This window comes from Cyprinus carpio, chromosome A19 (assembly GCF_018340385.1).
Source record: "Cyprinus carpio isolate SPL01 chromosome A19, ASM1834038v1, whole genome shotgun sequence".
NCBI lineage: Eukaryota > Metazoa > Chordata > Actinopteri > Cypriniformes > Cyprinidae > Cyprinus > Cyprinus carpio.
The window spans coordinates 19322126-19343391 of record NC_056590.1 but is presented as its reverse complement, the minus strand read 5'-3'; the positions used below and the strand labels follow the sequence as shown (position 1 = coordinate 19343391).

At 36.1% G+C, this 21266-nt stretch overlaps 1 protein-coding gene across 1 annotated transcript in view; it reads right to left on the bottom strand.

Moving 5' to 3' along the window:
• The window catches only part of LOC109112229 (gamma-aminobutyric acid type B receptor subunit 2-like), a 185862-nt gene that overhangs the window by 49535 nt on the left and 115061 nt on the right, over nucleotides 1–21266 (bottom strand). The window contains exons 5-12 of the mRNA XM_042776923.1: nucleotides 20898–20963; nucleotides 20470–20658; nucleotides 19354–19596; nucleotides 14481–14541; nucleotides 8161–8241; nucleotides 4812–4962; nucleotides 2080–2212; nucleotides 1054–1161 (exon numbers count right to left, since the gene is read on the bottom strand). Coding sequence (XP_042632857.1) covers nucleotides 1054–1161; nucleotides 2080–2212; nucleotides 4812–4962; nucleotides 8161–8241; nucleotides 14481–14541; nucleotides 19354–19596; nucleotides 20470–20658; nucleotides 20898–20963 — 1032 coding nt within the window. The remainder of the gene's footprint in view (nucleotides 1–1053; nucleotides 1162–2079; nucleotides 2213–4811; nucleotides 4963–8160; nucleotides 8242–14480; nucleotides 14542–19353; nucleotides 19597–20469; nucleotides 20659–20897; nucleotides 20964–21266) is intronic.

Here is a 21266-nt window from a genome sequence, read left to right as displayed (position 1 = left end):
CTAGCAGACCAGGAAGATTTCAGAGATTCATTGGTTAGCACTGGCAGTGCTGGCTGATTCTGGATGTGTCAGGATTGCATGGAGACAGCAAACTGAAATTAAGTGAAGACAGCATTTCTATATTTTAGCTTTTTGGCAGTCGAAAACTGCTTACCCATGAAGTTTAAAGCATGTAACTTGTATCTCCTTTTTTTTAATAATAAGTCTCTTTCATTGTTTCTCCATCTCATTATCTACATCTCCATTCTAACATCCATGTATAAACTGCAGTATTCTTCTTTTCTGTTTTTGGCATTATAATTCTTCTATATAATTACCACCATTTACATGCACTGAAGTGTGACCATTATGTGTCAGATGACAAATTATTCCAGTTCCTATGTGTTCTGCCTCACTGGAACCCAATCAGTTATGCCATATGACTAAGAGTAGACACTAGAGGTGATGATATACACTGCTGTTCAAAGGTTTGGGGTCAGAAAGATTTTTCAAAAGAAAATTAATACTTTTATTCAGCATGAATGCATTAAATTGACCAAAAGTGACAGTACAGAGATTCACAATGTTACAAAAGATTTCTATTTCAAATAAATTCTGTTCCTTTGAACTTTCTATTCATCAAAGAATCCTGGAAAAAATTATCACAGTTCCCACAAAAATATTAAGCAGCACAACCATTTTCTGTTTAAAATTCAACTTTGAAAAAATTACACGGGAATAAATTACATTTGAAAATATATTAAAAACTTTTTTGAAATATAACAATATTTCACAATAAAACTGTTTTTACAGTATTTTTGATCAAATAAATGCAACTTTGGTGAACATAAGAAACTTATTTAAAAAACATTAATGACCCTAAACGTTTAAACAGTGAAAAAATAATTCAAATATTGATGATCTGAAATCTTTTATGTAAGACCAACCCAGTGTGACCTGAAAAGATAGTGTTTTAAGTCAAGTTATCATGCAATGTTGCTCCATGAGGCTTACTTCAAGATGTAGATGGTGTGCAGTGTTGTATCTGACATGTTTTGAAAGCCCATTTCTCACCTTCTTCTTCATCTTTACGTTCTTGAAGATAGCATGCACTCTCCAGGTCTTTGCAAACATGGCGCCAAACGCTGTTGTGTAACCCACAATGAGGATCCATGTACGGACCTAAAACATTAAATGTGAAAGTGAAACAAGGTTGCTACAAAGTTACCAAAAGTTCTTCTCGCCTGAAATGCTAAGACTGGACTAAGTCTACAGAATACAAAGCAGCAGAAACCGCAAAACCATAAAATCTAATGATCCGACGTCCACAATCGAAAAGAAAAATTGGGTGCCAGGGCGTGTAGTGAATTCTGTGAAAGTTCCCGAGGCATAATTTTTTCTCTTTGTCCTCCCTTCATCTCTCTCCCACAGATCTAGTACTCTTTATTTTGAGCTCCTCTGGGAAAGAAAATCTCAGCATGTAAAAGGCAGGAATCTACGATGAGGATGGACTGCTGGCTTGGAGACATTGTTTGGGGCCAGTTTATGGAACTGCAGTGCTGTCTCTAGATCTTGTTTGAAGATCGTGTACTGTGGATTGAAGCTTTGATGTGATTTCATGTGATGTGTTGAGCACTGTTGTGAATCCTACTAAATTAAATTAAGTCACCAAATCCATGTTAAAATTGTGACACATCCAATCATGCTTACTCAGTTTGGTGACACAGTCTGAGAAGCAGAGCTGAAAAGTGTTCAGATTCAGATACAGAGGAGACCGGGGCTAGTTGTCTCAGGGGAAGTTGTCTCACTCTTTAAAAGGCTTTGAGTCAAAGGTCCAGTTGCATAAATGTTTGTAGACTCCAGCACTGGTTTTGTATTTTTAAAATACCAATGTCATAAATTAGTCCTATATTATAATAATTATCAATGTTCTTCACGCTAAAATGCTTACTATTGTGACAATTTATCCATTATAGCTGTTTGTAGCCAGAAAAAAAAAAAAAAAAAAAAAAACAACGTTTATGGGAGTAAAAAGTGTAACAGCTAACCCATGGTCTACCCATGTTCACATCATATTCAAAGAAATCAGTCATTACTCACAGTACAGAGGGTCTCAAATTCCTTGTCTGACACAAAAGATCCATCCAGACCAAAGAGGAAAATGGAGGCATATGACAGCAAGCCCCCCAGAATGATCAGGTTGTTCATATAGGGACTCGACATTTTGATCAGCCTGCAGATGGAGGGAAGCACACAACTGTTACATTAAATATCAACATTTCATTAATTATTATTGTGTTGCAATTAAATGTGCATCTACACCTATGACTGTATCATATACAGCGGGATCCAAAAGTCTGAACCACTAGTAAAAGTGCCTTTATTTTGCATTATTGCAATAATTTTATACAAATTTATCCCACTGCAAGTACTAGTATCAGAATAGGTTTGAAATCAAAGAACGTCCTCTGGGAATCAATAATTTTTTTAAAAAATTAATAAATAAGTGTGCACATCCTAAACCCAAATTGGGCTCAGGTTCAGGACAACAGAACAGCAATAAAAAAGAAGACTGATACACAGATAGATGTAAAAATAAATAAATAAATAAATAAAAAATAAACATTAATTTAAAAAACACAGTAACAACATAAAATGTGCAATATTATTACAATTTAAAATATATTTTTTTCTTTTATAATATTTTAAAACATAATTTATTTTTGTGATGGTAAAACTGAATTTTAAGCATCATTACTCCAGACTTTAGTGTCACATGATCCTTGTGCTGATTTGCTGAAACATTATACTCTTTTATACACTTTTTATTTTTTTTTCTGGGATTCTTTGATTAATAGAAAGCTTAAAAGCAAAGCATTTATTTAAAAATGAAATCTTTTGTAACATTATACAGGTGCATCTCAATAAATTAGAATGTCGTGGAAAAGTTGATTTATTTCAGTAATTCAACTCAAATTGTGAAACTCGCGTATTGAATAAATTCAGTGCACACAGACTGAAGTAGTTTAAGTCTTTGGCTCTTTTAATTGTGATGATTTTGGCTCACATTTAACAAAAACCCATCAATTCACTCAATCTCAACAAATTAGAATATGGTGACATGCAAATCAACTAATCAACTCAAAACACCTGCAAAGGTTTCCTGAGCCTTCAAAATGGTCTCTCAGTTTGGTTCACAAGGCTACACAATCATGGGGAAGACTGCTGATCTGACAGTTGTCCAGAAGACAATCACTGACACCCTTTACAAGGAGGGTAAGCCTCAAACATTCACTGCCAAAGAAGCTGGCTATTCACAGAGTGCTGTATCCAAGCATGTTAACAGAAAGTTGAGTGGAAGTAAAAAGTGTGGAAGAAAAAGATGCAAAACCAACCGAGAGAACCGCAGCTTTATGAGGATTGTCAAGCAAAATCGATTCAAGAATTTGAGTGAGCTTCACAGGGAATGGACTGAGGCTGGGGTCAAGGCATCAAGAGCCACCACACACAGATGTGTCAATGAATTTGGCAGTTGTCGTATTCCTCTTGTTAAGCCACTCCTGATCCACAGACAACGTCAGAGGCGTCTTACCTGGGCTAAGGAGAAGAAGAACTGGACTGGTTGCCCAGTGGTCCAAAGTCCTCTTTTCAGATGAGAGCAAGTTTTGTATTTCATTTGGAAACCAAGGTCCTAGAGTCTGGGAGGAAGGGTGGAGAAGCTCATAGCCCAAGTTGCTTGAAGTCCAGTGTTAAGTTTCCACAGTCTGTGATGATTTGGGGTGCAATGTCATCTGCTGGTGTTGGTCCATTGTATTTTTTGAAAACCAAAGTCACTGCACCCATTTACCAAGAAATTTTGGGAGCACTTCATGCTTCCTTCTGCTGACCAGCTTTTTGAAGATGCTGATTTCATTTTCCAGCAGGATTTGGCACCTGCCCACACTGCCAAAAGCACCAAAAGTTGGTCAAATGACCATGGTGTTGGTGTGCTTGACCGGCCAACAAACATACCTGACCTGAACCCCAGAGAGAATCTATGGGGTATTGTCAAGAGGAAAATGAGAAACAAGAAACCAAAAAATGCAGATGAGCTGAAGGCCACTGTCAAAGAAACCTGGGCTTCCATACCACCTCAGCAGTGCCACAAACTGATCACCTCCATGACACGCTGAATTGAGGCAGTAATTAAAGCAAAAGGAGCCCCTACCAAGTATTGGGTACATATGCAGTACTTTCCAGCTTTTCCAGAAGGCCAACAATTCACTAAAAATGTTTTTTTTTTTATTGGTCTTATGCAGTATTCTAATTTGTTGAGATAGTGAATTGGTGGGTTTTTGTTAAAAGTGAGCAATCAAATCATCACAATTAAAAGAACCAAAGACTTAAACTACTTCAGTCTGTGTGCACTGAATTCATTTAATACAAGAGTTTCACAATTTGAGTTGAATTACTGAAATAAATGAACTTTTTCACGACATTCTAATTTATTGAGATGCACCTGTAAATGTCTTTACTGTCACTCCTGATTAAATTAATGCATTCTTGATGAATACAATTATTTCTTAAAAAAAAAAAAAAATCTTACTGACCAAACTTTTTTTATTGTTCAAACTTTTGAACAGTAGTGTATCTATACTGACTGAAAATTAATGCAGAATTTTAAATATGAACTTTTCCTATCATAACTTTTCTATTTTACATTTTTTTGATTTTCAAAATCTTAAAAACTGATTTTCACATGAAACAAAAGTTCCCAGACTTTCAATGTAGTCTCAGACTTTTGTTTGTTTCATTCTTTAACGTTTCCTTTCATAGTTTTGCTCAGCACTGACCTGTGGTTGCGGTTTTTGATGTTAAAGAAGAGGAAGGCTCCCGCCATGAGCATGCCCAGGATAGTGATGGTAGACAGGATGCTGTAGAGGGGGACATTTATTTGCCGGCGCTGCAGACGCACAAATGTCCGATCCTTTGGCGGTTCAACACCTACAAGAGTCATAATGGTTCACAGTCAGCTAGTCTCAGAGTCACTTCTAAGAACGTCACCTCTGAGAAAACTTTCAAAATCTCCTAGGAAGACGCTCCTGTGTAATTTAAATGACTAAGGCTTTAAAATGCCATGCCAACTAGAGAGCGAACTGATGGGGTTATCAAGTCACTAATGTGACATATTAGCTCTATTTCTGCACAAGGTTACATAATGTTTGTGAATGGGTGATCATGATGTAAGATCCAATTAGATCTTACATTATAATGAAAAGTTGGAAGACAGTCGAGCACTTAAACCAAATGAGTCACTAAAATGAGTCAAGAGTTGTTTGCATGACTTGCGTCTTGACAACCTGGGTGTTTTCATGTACTACTGTGAGGTTTTACTGCTATTAGCTCAAAAGCAAATGGTTCAGACACTTTTTCAGTCGAATTTAGAAAACAAACTCAGTTGTGGTCAGTGTTTGAACTTTTTCCCCCACTTAACCCTATAAAGCCTAATGTAACTCCACTGTATCACATTTAATATGCACATGTCTATAAACTCTAAATTAACAACATAATCAAAACATTGTTGAAAAACTAACTATTGAAAACCAACAATTCCTTAAGACAGATAAAAGGCCTTTCAGTACCTTCATAAAAACTACCCCCCAGCAGGATTTTGTACCTGCCCACACTGCCAAAAGCACCAAAAGTTGGTCAAAATGACCATGTTTGTTGGGTGTTGCTTGACCCGGCCAGCAAAACATACCTGACCTGAACCCCAGAGAGAATCTGTGGGAGATTGTCAAGAGGAAAATGAGAAACAAGAGACCAAAAAATGCAGATGAGCTGAAGGCCACTGTCAAAGAAACCTGGGCTTCCATACCACATCAGCAGTGCCACAAACTGATCACCTCCATGACCCGCGCTGAATTGAGGGCAGTAATTAAAGCAAAAAGGAACCCCTACCAAGTATTGGGTAGCATATGCAGTAAATGAACATACTTTCCAGAAGGCCAACAATTCACTAAAAATGTTTTTTTTTTCTTTGGTCTTATGAAGTATTCTAATTTGTTGAAATAGTGAATTGGTGGGTTTTTGTTAAATGTGAGCCAAAATCATCACAATTAAACAGAACCAAAGACTTAAACTACTTCAGTCTGTGTGCAACTGAATTCATTTAATACACGAGTTCACAATTTGAGTTGAATTACCTGAAATAAATGAACTTTTCCACGACATTCTAATATTTATTGACATGCAAATGTAAATGTCTTTACTGTCACTCCTGATTAAATTAATGCATTCTTGATGATACAATTATTTCTTAAAAAAAAAAAAAAAATCTTACTGACCAAACTTTTTTTATTGTTCAAACTTTTGAACAGTAGTGTATCTATACTGACTGAAAATTAATGCAGAATTTTAAATATGAACTTTTCCTATCATAACTTTTCTATTTTACATTTTTCAAAATCTTAAAAACTGATTTTCACATGAAACAAAAGTTCCCAGACTTTCAATGTAGTCTCAGACTTTTGTTTGTTTCATTCTTTAAACGTTTTCCTTTATAGTTTTGCTCAAGCACTGACCTGTGGTTGCGGTTTTTGATGTTAAAGAAGAGGAAGGGCCCCCCGCCATGAGCATGCCCAGGATAGTGATGGTAGGAACAGGATGCTGTAGAGGGGGACATTTATTTGCCGGCGCTGCAGACGCACAAAAATGTCGATCCTTTTGGCGGTTTCAACACCTACAAGAGTCATGATGGGTTCACACAGTCAGGTAGTCTCTCAGAGTCACTTCTAAGAACGTCACCTCTGAGAAAACTTTCAAAAAATCTCCTAGGAAGACGCTCCTGTGTAATTTAAATGACTAAGGCTTTTAAAATTGCCATGCCAACTAGAGGAGCGAATTGATGGGGTTAATCAAGTCACTAATGTGACATATTAGCTCTATTTCTGCACAAGGTTACATAATGTTTGTGAATGGGTGATCATGATGTAAGATCCAATTAGATCTTACATTATAATGAAAAGTTGGAAGACAGTCGAGCAACTTAAACCAAATGGAGTCACTAAAAATGAAGTCAAGAGTTGTTTGGCATGGACTTGGGTCTTGACAAACTGGGTGTTTTCATGTACTACTGTGAGGTTTTTTACTTGCTATTAGCTCAAAAGCAAATGGTTCAGACACTTTTTCCAGTCGAATTTAGAAAAACAAAACTCAGTTGTGGTCAGTGTTTGAAACTTTTTCCCTCACTTAACCCTATAAAGGCCTACTGTAAAACTCCACTGTACCACATTTAATTGCACACATGTCTATAAACTCTATAAATTTACAACATAATCAAAACATTGTTGAAAAACCTGTTGTATACCATCTATGCCTTATGATTGATAGTTCACACTTTTTAAGGCAGTAAAAGGCCTTTCAGTACCTTCATAAAAACTACCCCCTTTAGATTGTGGTACACTTTTATTTGCTGTGAAATATTTACTGATTTTTATAAAGTAAATGTAAGAATAGCTTTTATATTGCCAGTAATATTTTGAGATAAACACTTAATAAACTGATTTTCTAAAAAAAAATATGTATGGAAAATCCTGTTGTATCAATGTGAGTATCAAATATGAACAGTCTTTTGAGGAACACTTACTTGTGCAATCATCATTAATTGCATTAGATTATATGTTTTTGCATATTATTGCTCTGAATAATATTGAGTGTTTTTTCTCCCCGGGTTTGAGCTCCATATTCTCCTATATCATAGTATTTGAGCCATGTATCAAATATGATACTCAACAAAAACACATGCATTTTTTTGGGGGGGATTTTAGGTTCAATAAACTGTTCCATTTGAAAAAAAAAAAAGAAATTCTGGCTATTATGTCAGGTTTTACAGGGTAAGTATGCCAAATGATTCCCTCAGATCCTCTTAAAAGACATTAAGTTCCATTAAAGACAATAAAATGTTTTACTTTCTGCCTAGCGCTGTTTTCCACAAAGGCAGTTTAAAAGGACAAAAAATATCCAGGGATTATAGGAAAAAAACAAAGAATGTCAATGTGGGAAAACAAAAATACCTCTTGAATTATTCAGATGACCACACATGGAACAGTGAGTACACAACATTGGCAGGCGTGTGAACCTTCTGTCTCTCTCTCACTCAAATACTGACCCGCAAACACACACAAACGGGGCTTTTCCTACCTTGGAACCTGATGGTGTTGTTGATAAGGTCCAGTACATCTGCAATGGCATTGTACTCGCCCACCTTCACCTCTTGACCCTCTGTGAAAGACAACAAAAACAAGAGGGACCAAGCGGCGATAAGAGCAGGTTTGTGTTCAAAGCCGGCGTCCCCCAGAGAGAAACAAGACAATAGACAGTAAATTTAGTTTCTGTGCACTCACTGCAGAAACTAGTCCAACATATTGTCCCAAAATGCTCAGGCTGATGTTGACCTGAAAAAGTATGTAAATTGCAACCTTATGCATTTGCACATCAATTAAAAGGTACCTGATTAGCAAATCTGCAAAAACAATGATTTGAAACAATTGTCTAACTAAGAAAAACAGCTTTACTTTACTCAGAAAACATAACAGCTTCACAGACAAGGACACAGATAGCGAATTTTTGCACTATTTGTGTTGACAAAAATGTCCTTTAAATTTAATCAGTATTTAGACTTGTTATATTTAGCCAATTTTACTATGAATTAAATGTTATACAATATACTCCACAAAAATATTTTAGTGCAAAATATGACATACCCTACTGCTCAAATGCTTCATTTATTTTATCAAAAATACATTAAAAACATTAATATTGTAAAATATTAGTTTAAAATAATGGTTTTAAGGTGCTCAAGAAATATTCCTTATTATTATCAATGTTAAAAACAGTTGTGCTGCTTAATTACTGACCCCAAACTTTATATACAAAATATGTATATGTAAACATGAAAATGTGCCAAACTGTAAATATTTAGTACTTAATCTCATATAAATAGAAAGCATTTGAATGAGCTTATTAATCAGTTATCAAAAATACAGATTTCTTCTTCTAAAAACAATATTCTAATAAAGATATAAAAACGAAGAGTTTAATCATGTAGCATACTTTCTTTTTCAAATAATTAACAACAGCTGATCAAATAAAAAGCCTTGTTGACAGGAATATCATTGAACTAGGTATTAAAGATGAAAACAGGATGGTTATCAAAAAAGGATTCTTAGGTGTTATTTTTTCTCCGATCCACATGTTGCAATTGTATTCACCATGGAGGGCATTCCTTGTTTTGTTTTTTTTTATTATTGAGTATCAAATTGAACTATTTTTGTTATTGTAGACGATTAAAGATGAAAAACAGGAAATGGTTAGGTGAATATTTATCAAGGTAGATTACGTATCCACAGATGCAATAATTAACATTAAAGCTTAGTGTGCAATCAATAACTTCCCAGACAGAAAAAGGGGTCAGAGGCAACTAATCTCAGAGGCCCAAAATCCGCAGTAAATGGTTGGTCCAAAAGTCAACTTAAAACTCCATTTTCTCCCGAGTGTGCGCTCTGCTTTTGTATTGACATTCACACTCACACTCAAAAAAAACAAATAAAAACACATAAAAACATAGAACACATAAAATATTAAAAGATATTTATCACTTAGCTCCTGGATATACTGTATATGCGTGTTTCCAAGACTGCTAATGCTAAACATTTACTATATGATTATGAATTGAGATACCAACCCACATTCATCTGATGGCTTTAGGTTTTCCCATATAACTGCAGTGGGTTCAGCCAGGCCAAACTTTAATGTGAATAACAATTTAAGCAGTACTTGGTGGTACCGAACTAGATTACATTTTGTGCTCGAGATGGTCTTGCTCTGTCAGGAGAATCATTGACTATGAATAATCAGCACTGTCCGTGTACATGGTTTTGCTGTAGACAATGTCATCATTCAGGTACTTTGACCATGAGATCAATGGGACACTACAAAGACAGCAAGCATGTAAACTAATACTAATAGGAACAGAGAAAAGAAATTATTATGATTTACAGTAAATTATAAAGTCCTAAAATCTACATCAAAAAAAGCAGTCAGAAAGAAACAGTTTGGCCAGAAACAGTTCTTGCCAGGAGGTCATTGTCAAATAACTAGGTTAAGAAACGGATTGGCAACATAAACACGTGTTAAGCTAGTCAACTAGGTTTTTGGGGGGTCATTGAATGGTTTCGCGACGGCTCTGAGTGTTTTGTCCAGATGGTTTGGTGTTTGGTGGCAGTGGGTGTGATATAGGAGCTGACAGACTGACACTCTAAAGATGGATGGCAGGCTCAATTGAGGATCGGAACATCTCTAAATATTCAGCCTGGGCTACCCCTTCCTATACTTTAACAGTGAGGGATGAAGAGAGAGAGAAATGAGCAGAGAGAGAGAGTGATTGGACATTTTGAGAGAATTAGCAAAGCGCCTGTGCACTGCAAAAATCATACTCTAAACAAATATTTGTGTCTTATTTTCCAGATAAAGTTTCTAAATTATCTTTCAAGTTTATTTTGTCTTACTGGCAGATTAAAAAAATAATAATAATAAAAAAAAAAAGATTAATAAAATAATTATATATATATATATATATATATATATATATATATATATATATATATATATATATATATATATTAAGTGTAAATAAGCAGAACAATTTAGAACAGTAAACAAATTAGCAAAAAAATCTGCCAGTACAGTAAGATAAAATAAGTTTGAAAACAAGTGAATGAAAACATGCAGTATTGCTTCTAAAGTAAATATATCTTGATTCAGACAGATGTTTTTTTTTTTTTTTTTTTACAGGTAAACAAGTTAAAAGACTAATTAAAAACTCATTAGGAAATGATTTTTGTGTGAATGATAGAAAGACTGCGTCAGTGTGTGATTCAGTGCATGACTGCAAGTACAGTCATTTAAAAATAAAGTGAATGTATAAATAAGTGAGAAAGTGAGTGAGCGAATGAATGACTCAAAGCTGAAATATGTTACATAAGTGTTGCCTCAATTTACAGTCTGGAATCGACAATCCTAGTTTATAAAAGTCATAGCTAGTCTGGATTTTGACAAAATAATGTAGTGTATGATGGGCACGGCTTTTTAAAGATTCAGACTATAATTCCATCCAGGATATCAAACATTTTGATATTCTGAGCCAATTTTAGAGCACATATTGCTTTCATTTGTCATGCATCTCATAGCCACCAGGCACATCCTCAGTCTTTTATTGAATGATGACCATTTTTCTTTGTAACCATTTACACAGTCAGCAACTATATGATGTCTAGTGTTTTAAAATCTGCTCAGATTTTAAATGTCATGTATATTTCGAATGAATAAGTGAATGAATGAGAAAGTGAGTTAATAAATGAGAAAGTAAATAAATATGTGTGAATGAATGAATGAATGAGTGTGAGTGAATGGACAAACAAATGAATGTGTAGTTATGTTTCCATCACCCTGTTTTTATGCGCATTTTGAAGTATCGCATCAGAAACGAGTGATGGAAAATCAAAAAAAAAAAAAAAAAAAAAAAAAATTCTCTGATTTTGCAAAAAAGCTTTTACATGCATTTGAGGTGGTTTTGGGTCAATGTGCATCAAAAAAGTCATGTGACTTTGTGTGATGGGATGGGAACGACTGTGTTCTCAAACAGCAGGCATCCACCTCCAAAAAGCAATGACCGCATTTATTGTGTTTCGTCTGCACGCTCTCATATATAATAATAAAATATAATAAGTCAGTCTCCTCCCACACTTTACTTAATAATAAGTAGTGTCAGTTTATAAGAAATTAACAATTTGTTCTTCTCTTTGACTAGTTGGATGGCAACTGTGCTTATTCCAAATTTTATACAAAATACCAAAATTTTGCTCAAAATAAAAATCCCAAAATTTCGATAAAAACCAACCTTTTAAGAGAGTGAATGAATATATGACTGAACAAGAATTTGAGTCATGAGTAAAATACATGACTGATGAGTATGAGTGAGTGAGTTAATGTGAGTAAATAATGAGTGAGAAAGAGAGCGACTGAGAGAATATGAGTGTGAATGAGAAAGACAGAAGAAAGACAGAAAGCACAGTAATAGAGTGAGAACCCCAAAGAAATAAGGAGCCCAAAGCAAGCTTGCGCTTTGAGCCAGTGTGAGTTGTGATTGTTCTCGGTGTAGAAGGAGACGCTCTCTAGTGCGCTGCTGATAACAGCGTCTCCTTTCTTTTTTCATTATTTATCCCTGACTGCCATTTGCCTTCATATTGACAGACAGTTCAATCACCCCTCAGCCAAACAGCCCTCCAATCCTGCGGCCTGCTTACAAATACAGTCTGAAGAGGTGATGTAACACACTATGGGGAGGAAGTCTCTGCGCTGAAGCAGATAAGACTGAAGAGGGTGGGGAACGCTGGCCTGCGGCTGCCGTGGGGTGTGAGGGGGAATCCCTGCTCCGAGATTAAATCCCACAAACTAGAGTTAATCTCCTCTGCCCTCAGGACACACACACACACACACACACACACACACACACACACACACACACACACACACACACATACACACTGGATTAATCACATCAAAGGGCCGAGCTGGGGAATTCTCTGACCCCATTAAGCTACAGGACAGCGCCGACGCTGCCGCAGAGCATACTGACTGTCTATGTGATGTATGGCACAATCGTCATGCTGAGATACAGTGGTGTGAAAAAGTTTTTGCCCCCTTCCTGTTTTTTTTATTTTTTGCATATTTGTCACACTTGAATGATTCAGATCATCAAACTAATTTTAATATTACACAAAGATAACCCGAGTAAATACAAAATGCAGTTTTGAAATAATTATTTAATTTATAAAGGGAAAAAAGCTGCCCAAACCTGCCTTGCACTATGTGAAAAAGTAATTGTGTGTAAATTCTAATAACTGGCTGTGCCACCCTTTGAAGCACAAAAAAACTGCAATCAAGCGTTTGCAATAATTGGCAATTAGTCTTTCATATCGCTGTGGAGGAATTTTGGCCCACTCTTCTTTGCAGAATTGTTTTAATTCAGCCACACTGGAGAATGAATGGACCATTTAAGGTCATGACACAGCATCTCAATCAGATTTAAGTACAGACTTTGACTTGGCCACTCCAAACCTTAATTTTGTTTTTCTTTAGCCATTCGGAGGTGGGCTTGCTGGTGTGTTTGGGATCATTGTCTTACTGCATAACCCAAGTGCGCTTGAGCTTGAGGTCACAAACTGATGGCTGGACATTCTCCTTCAGGATTTTCTGATAAGAGCGCAGAATTCATGCTTCCATCAATTATGGCAAGTCGTCCAGGTCCTGAAGCTGCAAAGCAGCTCCAGATCATCACACTAACATTACCATGTTTGACTGTTGGAATGATGTTCTTTTTATGAAATGCTGCGTTGATTTTAAGCCAGATGTAACGGGATACACCGTCCAAAAAGTTCAACTTTTGTCACATCAGTCCACAGAATATTTGCCCAAAAGTCTTGGGGATAATCAAGATATTTTTTGCCAAATGTGAGATGAGTCTTTGTGTTCTTTTTGGTCAGCAATGGCTTTTGCCATGGAACTCTCCCATGGATGCCATTTTTGCCCAGTCTCTTTCTTGTTGAATCATGAACACTGACCTTAACTGAGGGAAGTGAGGTCTGCAGTTCTTTAGATGTTGTTCTGGGTTCTTCTATGACCTCCTGGATGAGCCGTCGTTGTGCTCTTAAAGTAATTTTGTTAGGCTGCCCACTCCTGGGAAGGTTCACCACTGTTCCAAGTTTTCTCTGTTTGTGGATAATGGCTCTCGACTACCGTGGGTTCGCTGGAGTCCAAAGCCTTAGAAATGGCTTTATAACCCTTAGGTACAGACTGATACATGTCCAACCTATTGTTGTTACTCATATGTATTTGAATTTCTTTAGATCGTGGCATGATGTTTTGATCTTTAAGCATGCTTCACTGTCACTGTCAGACAGGTTCTATTTTAAGTGATTTCTTGATTCAACAGGCCTGTCAGTAATCAGGCCTTGATGTTGCTAGTAAAATTTAACTCAGCTTTCTAAAATAATGTGGTTAATCACAGTTCTTTAAAGATTTAACGGGAGGGGGCAATACATTTTTCACGCAGGGCCAGGTAGGTTTGGACAGCGTTTTTCCCTTAATAACTGAAATCATCATTTAAAAACTGTATTTTGTATTTACTTGCATTATCTTTGTGTAATATTAAAATTTGTTTGATGATCTGATTTTTTTAAAGTGTTACAAATATGCAAAAAATATAAAAAAACAGGAAGGATCAAAAACATTTTTACAGCACTGTATTTGTCGCACATATTCTATGAAATGATACTATCACGGAGTGAGATGTTCATGTGAGATGGAGGATGATCAACACTGGCTGAATGACCAACATTTGATCCAGCATTTCCAATAAAAAGGCTTGTTAACCATGAAAAACGACCATCTAATGGACTTACCTTGAAACTGGGTGAATTTTATGGTTCCCATGCGTTCCCCGTTCCTGAACATCACCTGACCCTGCAGAAACACACAATGAACAACCTTCACAAAACCTGCTTATCACGTGTAAATGGACAATTTGCAGAAATCTCGATTGCACAGTTGAGATGATTAACATCATGGCACATAATCTGAGTTGGAGAGATATATCTTACAAGGATCTATTTTTTTCATCGGTTTGCCATATCCTTCACTCTTGGCACAGCAACAAATTGGGAGTGTATAGTTTGAAGTCTGTCACAGTGCTTGTTTTTAAGGCCATTTATTAGATTAAAGATCTGTGAATTGATCGCGTTCTTGATGCAAACACAATTAATTGTAGCATAATTGATTTGTTAAATTAATGGAGCACACAGAGGTCTGAGAGGTTGCCAGGTTGTGCCAGCTGAGGAGTACTTGGATGCTTTACTGGTTAGGTAAAGTCAAATAAAATAAAAATAAAATTTCATTTTTATTTTTTATTGTTGCAATTCTGCATATTATTTATCAGATATTTCAAAATAAAACATCTTGTAACAGTATAATAAAATTTAGAATTCAGGTTAATTTCTTCTTATTAAAGGTAACACTTTACAAAAAGGTTCATTTTCATTAACTAACATGAACAAAGATGAATAAATACTGTAATAAATGTATTTTTCATTGTTTGTTCAATTTAATTAATTCATTAACTAAGATTAACTAATGGAACATTACTGTAAAGTGTTACCAGCATTACTAATAAAAGCCTTAGAAAGAAGTAGCACAAAGGTGAAGGAAAATTATAGGTTCAGTTGAAAAAAACAGTGGTCCAGGACATATAAAAAGTCTACTGAGAACTTGCAAGTTCTTTCTTGTGCCCTTGAAAGATAATCAGAACAATAAAAGCATGGTAAGAAACTTTGGATGAAATGCATCTTCTAAAGGGGAAGAAACCAATGAATATTAAGTACATATAAATAATAAATCACTTCATCCAGTTACAAAACACAATCATTAACAGAGGAATTTCCTGCAAAATCTTGAATTCAAATATGACGTGAAGCCTCATCAGATGTTGCATGGATATCTGATCAAACTGCAGACAGGTATATAGCATTTTTACATAAATACTTTTTAAAGCTCCATCACTGGATCAAAATATTATCTATTTTGTTCATTATGTCTTAAAAAAGAAAATGTGTAAATGTGGTTTGCTGTCTGTCTGCCCCTGAAGCTGCCTAATGAGCCATTTAAAAGGATTTGGGATCACTCGGCCCAATAAAATAACAGGTGAGAGGCAAACTGCATTACCATGCCAATAATTAGAAGCACATTAAAACCATGGGAGGCAACTCAGAAGTGATCGTATCTCAAAAATGTCTATCTTTGAAGTATAGAGCAAACTCCGGTCCCACTGCAATATGATTCTTTGTTTAGGAGCTCTGACGTGGGCGCATCGGATATATGATCGCCATCACAAAACACAATAAAGATGCAATTACAGAATTATGTGTGTAAACGATATATAATGTGAATGGAAGCACTCTTTTCCTCAGATGAAATTTACTGACTCTAAAGCCCTACCTGTGGAAATGTACATATCCTTCATAGTTTCCAAGACATCATTTTGATATATAAGCTATGCAGGATGTCATTTTTGTAACATTCTGGAGACAGCAAGGAGACACATAGGTCACATTTTGTTGTTCAGGACCATCGCTTTCATTATTCATTTTGCAAAACATTTCCTTTTGTGTTTGATGGAAGAAAGAAAGATGAACTGTCACTTTAAGACTCAAGCTGTAACAGTAATTGGAGAGTTTTTCTAAATCAATGAAGTCCTCTCTTTTTCTCAGTTTCTTTTTTTAGGCTGGTTTCATAACATTAGAACAGCTGAAAATAGATTGCGTTGCACTGCAGGTGTGGGATTATGGGTCAAACATGTTGATGGCACCTTTTATCAGTGTGTGTGAGTGTGAGTCTGTGCAGAGGTGTGGACAGGCCGGGCAGGAGGCCTTATGGAGGTCACACAGGTGTGCAAGGCACCCTCAGGCCTGTAAAAGGGGTTGTGGGTGGAGGTGATGGAAGCAAATGATGATGTCGCTGTCGAACCAACCAAACAGCCACTTATAATAGCAGACAGCATCTAATTTTGCCCTGAAATATCTCATACATATTCAGTGATATCAACTGTCTACTGATGCTGCAATGACTAAATGCATTAAGATTTGTAAACTAGGGCTGCGCTGACACAGTCATATATATATATATATATATATATATATATATATATTACTAGTCCCAACAGTCTACATCTGCAGTGCAGTAGTCTATTTTCAACTTTTCGAATATTATTACATTTGGAAGAATATGTTTTGGAAAAAAAGGTTTCCTGTTTTTATTGAAATTTAAGCAGTCTAGGTCCTTTGAATAGCTTGAAAAGTTAAAAAAGTAAGTGGTAAAACTGCCAAGAAACATGTTTAAGTTGCAGAAGCTGACACATAATAAACATTGTATATGGAAATGAGCAGGTGAAAGGATGGTTCCTCTTAATGTGACACCAACTGTCAAACACGGAGGAGGATTCGTGATGGTCTCTGACTCTGTTGCTGGATCCAGAGTCTGTGACTTACACAGTAAGTGTCAGCCTGAACCAAAAAGACTACCACAGCATTTTGAACTGGACACAAGCGTGAAAGTAATGCTACACCTTCTGTACAAGTGTGACAAATTTTTGGGAACTTTGCAAGTGCTGAGAATAGCTTTACACCACTATTTGATTTTCATTGACTGTTATATCTGCAAAAAGAAGCTTTGATTTAGAAATTTAGATTACATTTTGATTTGATTCGATCATTTTTTTGTATGCTTTAATTTCAAAGTAAATTAAACTCTGTAAATTTCAATAAAAACTGAACAAATTAGGTTTTCAACACTTTTGACAAGTAGTGTTTCTTGATTCTTCTCAAAATCATTATACTCAGGATCCTTATACAAGAAAACAATGTGAAATCTGACCATTAAATTATCATTCATATGTTTGAGGTTGGTAAGATGTTATTGAAAGAAGACTCTTATGCTTATTAAGGCTCCATTAATGTGATCAAAAATGCAGTAAAGGCAGTTATACTGTGAAACATTATTACAATTTAAGAGGTCTTCTTTTTTTTAATATACTTTAAAATATGATTTATTTATTTGATGGTAAAGCTAAATTTTCAGCAGCCATTATACTCCAGTCTTCAGTAATTAGAATTAGATTAAAATTATTGCTTTTTAAGAAAGTATTAATTTCTTCTATTTCTATATATACTACAGACCCCAAACTTTTGAATGGAAAAGTATATTTGCTTTTAGAACGTACCATCAGAAAGTTGTGCTAACCTTCTCTTAACCTAATGAATGCAGCACAGCACCACTCTTCACTTAAAATGATCCACAGAGACTTCTCTAAGATAATGTTTTACTTCCTGTGGCACGCTGGCACACGATCGATAGCTCTTCTCAGAGGACTCAAAGTCTGATGGAGAAGCTAGAACAGCCCGTTCTGTTGGACAAAGACCCAGCCACCGGTACGAGACAAACCAGATCCTTGTGGGACCACTAAATCTGTTGTAGTCAGATTGCAATCTAGTTTTAAGGGACTATGTTCCAGACGATTCTCTGCAATCATTCAGTTTTGACAGGAAGAAGTCCTATTTTAAATCGAAATCATGAATATTGGGAATCTTATCAGCCATTAAAACATCACTTATAGTGTATGTAGTGATATTAATGATGGTAATTATTGCAATGATATGGAGGATAACCGATAAATGACCAATATCAAAACTCCATTTGTCTAAATAAGTTAAAAATAAAACACTAAAAAATAAAAACAAGCACTTCAAAGGCTAGAAGTGAATTTAGGCAACACACATAACGTACAGTGAGAAAAATGGATATTTATTTTGAGTAGGGTTAGTCTGTTTAATCGCACATAACATTAACATTGTTGGCCAGTAACCATTACCGTACTGATATACCTTCTTCCTTTCTATAGAGAGGGAAAAGAATGACCTCATGCTCTTGTTTGCCCTTCTGCTCATATTTCCACTGGTCTTCCAGCAGTTTTTTTCCTTTTTTTTATTTATGTTTGGTTTTGCTTCCTCTCCATTAAGCTTCTACGCTGAGGTCTCACGGCACATGCATTGTTTGTTAGCAGCCTGGGCAAACAGAAAACATAATCTGCTACACATGAGAGATACAGTAACGTCTGGATAAAAGCTGAAGATGGAGTGCTGGAGGACATACTCTACCAAAACCCAAAATGCCCATTAACCCCTATTCATTTCCCAAACCAAAAGCATTTACAGCAACATCGAAAAAATCTTTCCGTTTTCGTTAGAGATAGTTCGCTTCAGCTTTACCAGGTTCCCTTTTGCGCTCTGTGATTCTCTCTTTCGGAAGCCTGCAGCAGTGTGTTCTCATAAACAAAACACACATTCAGTGATGTCTGCAGATGGGACACTCCCTGCATACCAACTATCTCCCTAACTCTTATCTGGCTCTTATTTGGTCAGCTACATCGTATGTTTAACATTTCTAGCCTCCAATCACAAGTTGCATTCTCAAATATTTTCCCTCCCTCAGCCTCTCGCAGGCAGTTTGCAGCAATAAAAGTGGCCCTCTTTTGACTTTGAGATCACAAAATGGCCTTTACAACATTTCAGCTGTAGGAAACGTCACTTGATGGCTCAATCTAAAATGAAATCGTGAAAGCCCTAGTAGCTTTTTCAGTGAAACACGTTAAAGAATTGTAAACAGGTTGACCAGACACTGTATTTGGCCCCAAGAAGAGCTGTAGATCATCCATCAATACTAACTTACCGTCACTCCAAAGAAGTTGGTTTCATTCATCACGTCCAGGACCATTTTGCCCACCTCGCGGTCATCCACTGTGAAGTTGTGGTACATGTCGTGCCTGTCCTTATGTCTGAGGAGCTCCATGACGCGTGTGAGGGTCTTCGCAATCACCCAGATGCCATCATAGGCAAAGCCGTGGAACTTGCTGGCCTCCACTCCTTTCTGCTCTCGCTCGCGGTTGTACTCCCTCTCGTACTCCTGTGGCGTCTGAAGACAGACAGATAAAGCAGCACTGTTTTAAATTTTGGGTGACTGACAAAAAAAGGACCCCCAAGAAAATAAAAATGAAAAATCTTTTAAAAATCGACTTTGAAACATAGAAATCTAATATTTGTGTCCATGCCGATTTCAAACATTTTAAATGACTTTTATTGGTAATTATTCTCACCAAGGTTGCATTAATTTAATCAACAATACAATAAAAAACAGTAATACTGTGAAGTACTATTACAATTTAAAATAACAGTGTTCTGTTTATATATATTTTTAACTGTAATTTATTTCTGTGATGCAAAGCTGGATTTCCAGCATAATTACTCCTGTCTTCAGTGTCACAAGATCCTTCAGGAAACATTCTAATATGCAGATTTGCTGCTCAAGAAAGCTTTCTTATTATTATCAATAATTAAAATGGTAGTGCATTTATTATACACTATATAAAACATCTATACTATATAATGTTAATAGAATTTTAAAATTGAATTTAATAAAGAAGCAGTGTAATTATCAAGTAAAAATGAAAAATAAATCTTGAATTATCAAAAATGTTTATCAAGTTTATGAAAATGTTTTTTTTTTTTTTAAATGTCATAATTATGATCATAAATATCAATAAGTTTGGTAAAACTTCTAGACTAGTCCCAAATCAGTGCTAACCAACATAAACCAGCCTAGACATGCTGGTCCAAGCAGGCCATTTCAACAGGGAAAGCCGAGAAAAGCTCAGAGTAAGAATCCACTGAAAGTAGGTGAAACTGCAATGCATCATTTTTTCCTTTTCACATGGTGAAATTTGTTTCTGTCAGAAATCAGAAATGTCTTTCGTAACTCCTGAGATCCCACTGCATTGCAGACACTCACTCTTCCTGATATTCCTTTAATCTGTTTGGCACTGAGAGGCTCAAAGTCCACACTGATGTAGCCCTCCATGGCTGTCAGCAGCTTCTTAGTGGTGCAGTTTGTGGAGTTCGCCTGTTCCCACCAGTTCCCCTGGTACCATCCTGGGATGATCCACTGGTACTTACTGCCATACATGTTCAGGTTGTAGGCCTGGAGCACACGCACAAGATCAGAGACTCAACAGACATCTAATTTTAACCAAAGAAAAAAAAAATACATTAACTGCAGTCTTTTCAGTGTTCACACAGCTAAATATTTTTGCCACATGCACTGTATGTTAAAGAAATCTACAGGCCTTCTGCAGGAAGTCTGAAGCTGATGGGAGAGCTGATGGTTGCATGTTTACAGAGTTACAGAGACATGATTGTGCATGAAGCTGGCAAACTTACACAGCAGAAGACTTTAGAGGCCAGATTCTCATCAAACTGACCGATGATGATCCGAACATCATTATCCTATAGGCAGGGGTAGAGAACAAAAATGAAACAGGTAGTTAATGGCTATTTACATAAAACATTTGTTGAAAGGTGGCTGAGAGAAAAGGTGGATCTTTTCTTATGAAAAAATATGTAAGCATCTTCCAAAAACGCAGCTAGGTTGTGTTGCTTTTGTAGGTAAGACATATTAACACCAAGTGTATTACAGAGAAACAGTATCAGCAGAGTGAATTGCTTCATATCCAGAGAAAAACAGAGATCTGCATCAGTAACCAGCATTCACACTGCATGTTTGAGTCTGTAAATAATTCAGCCCACTTC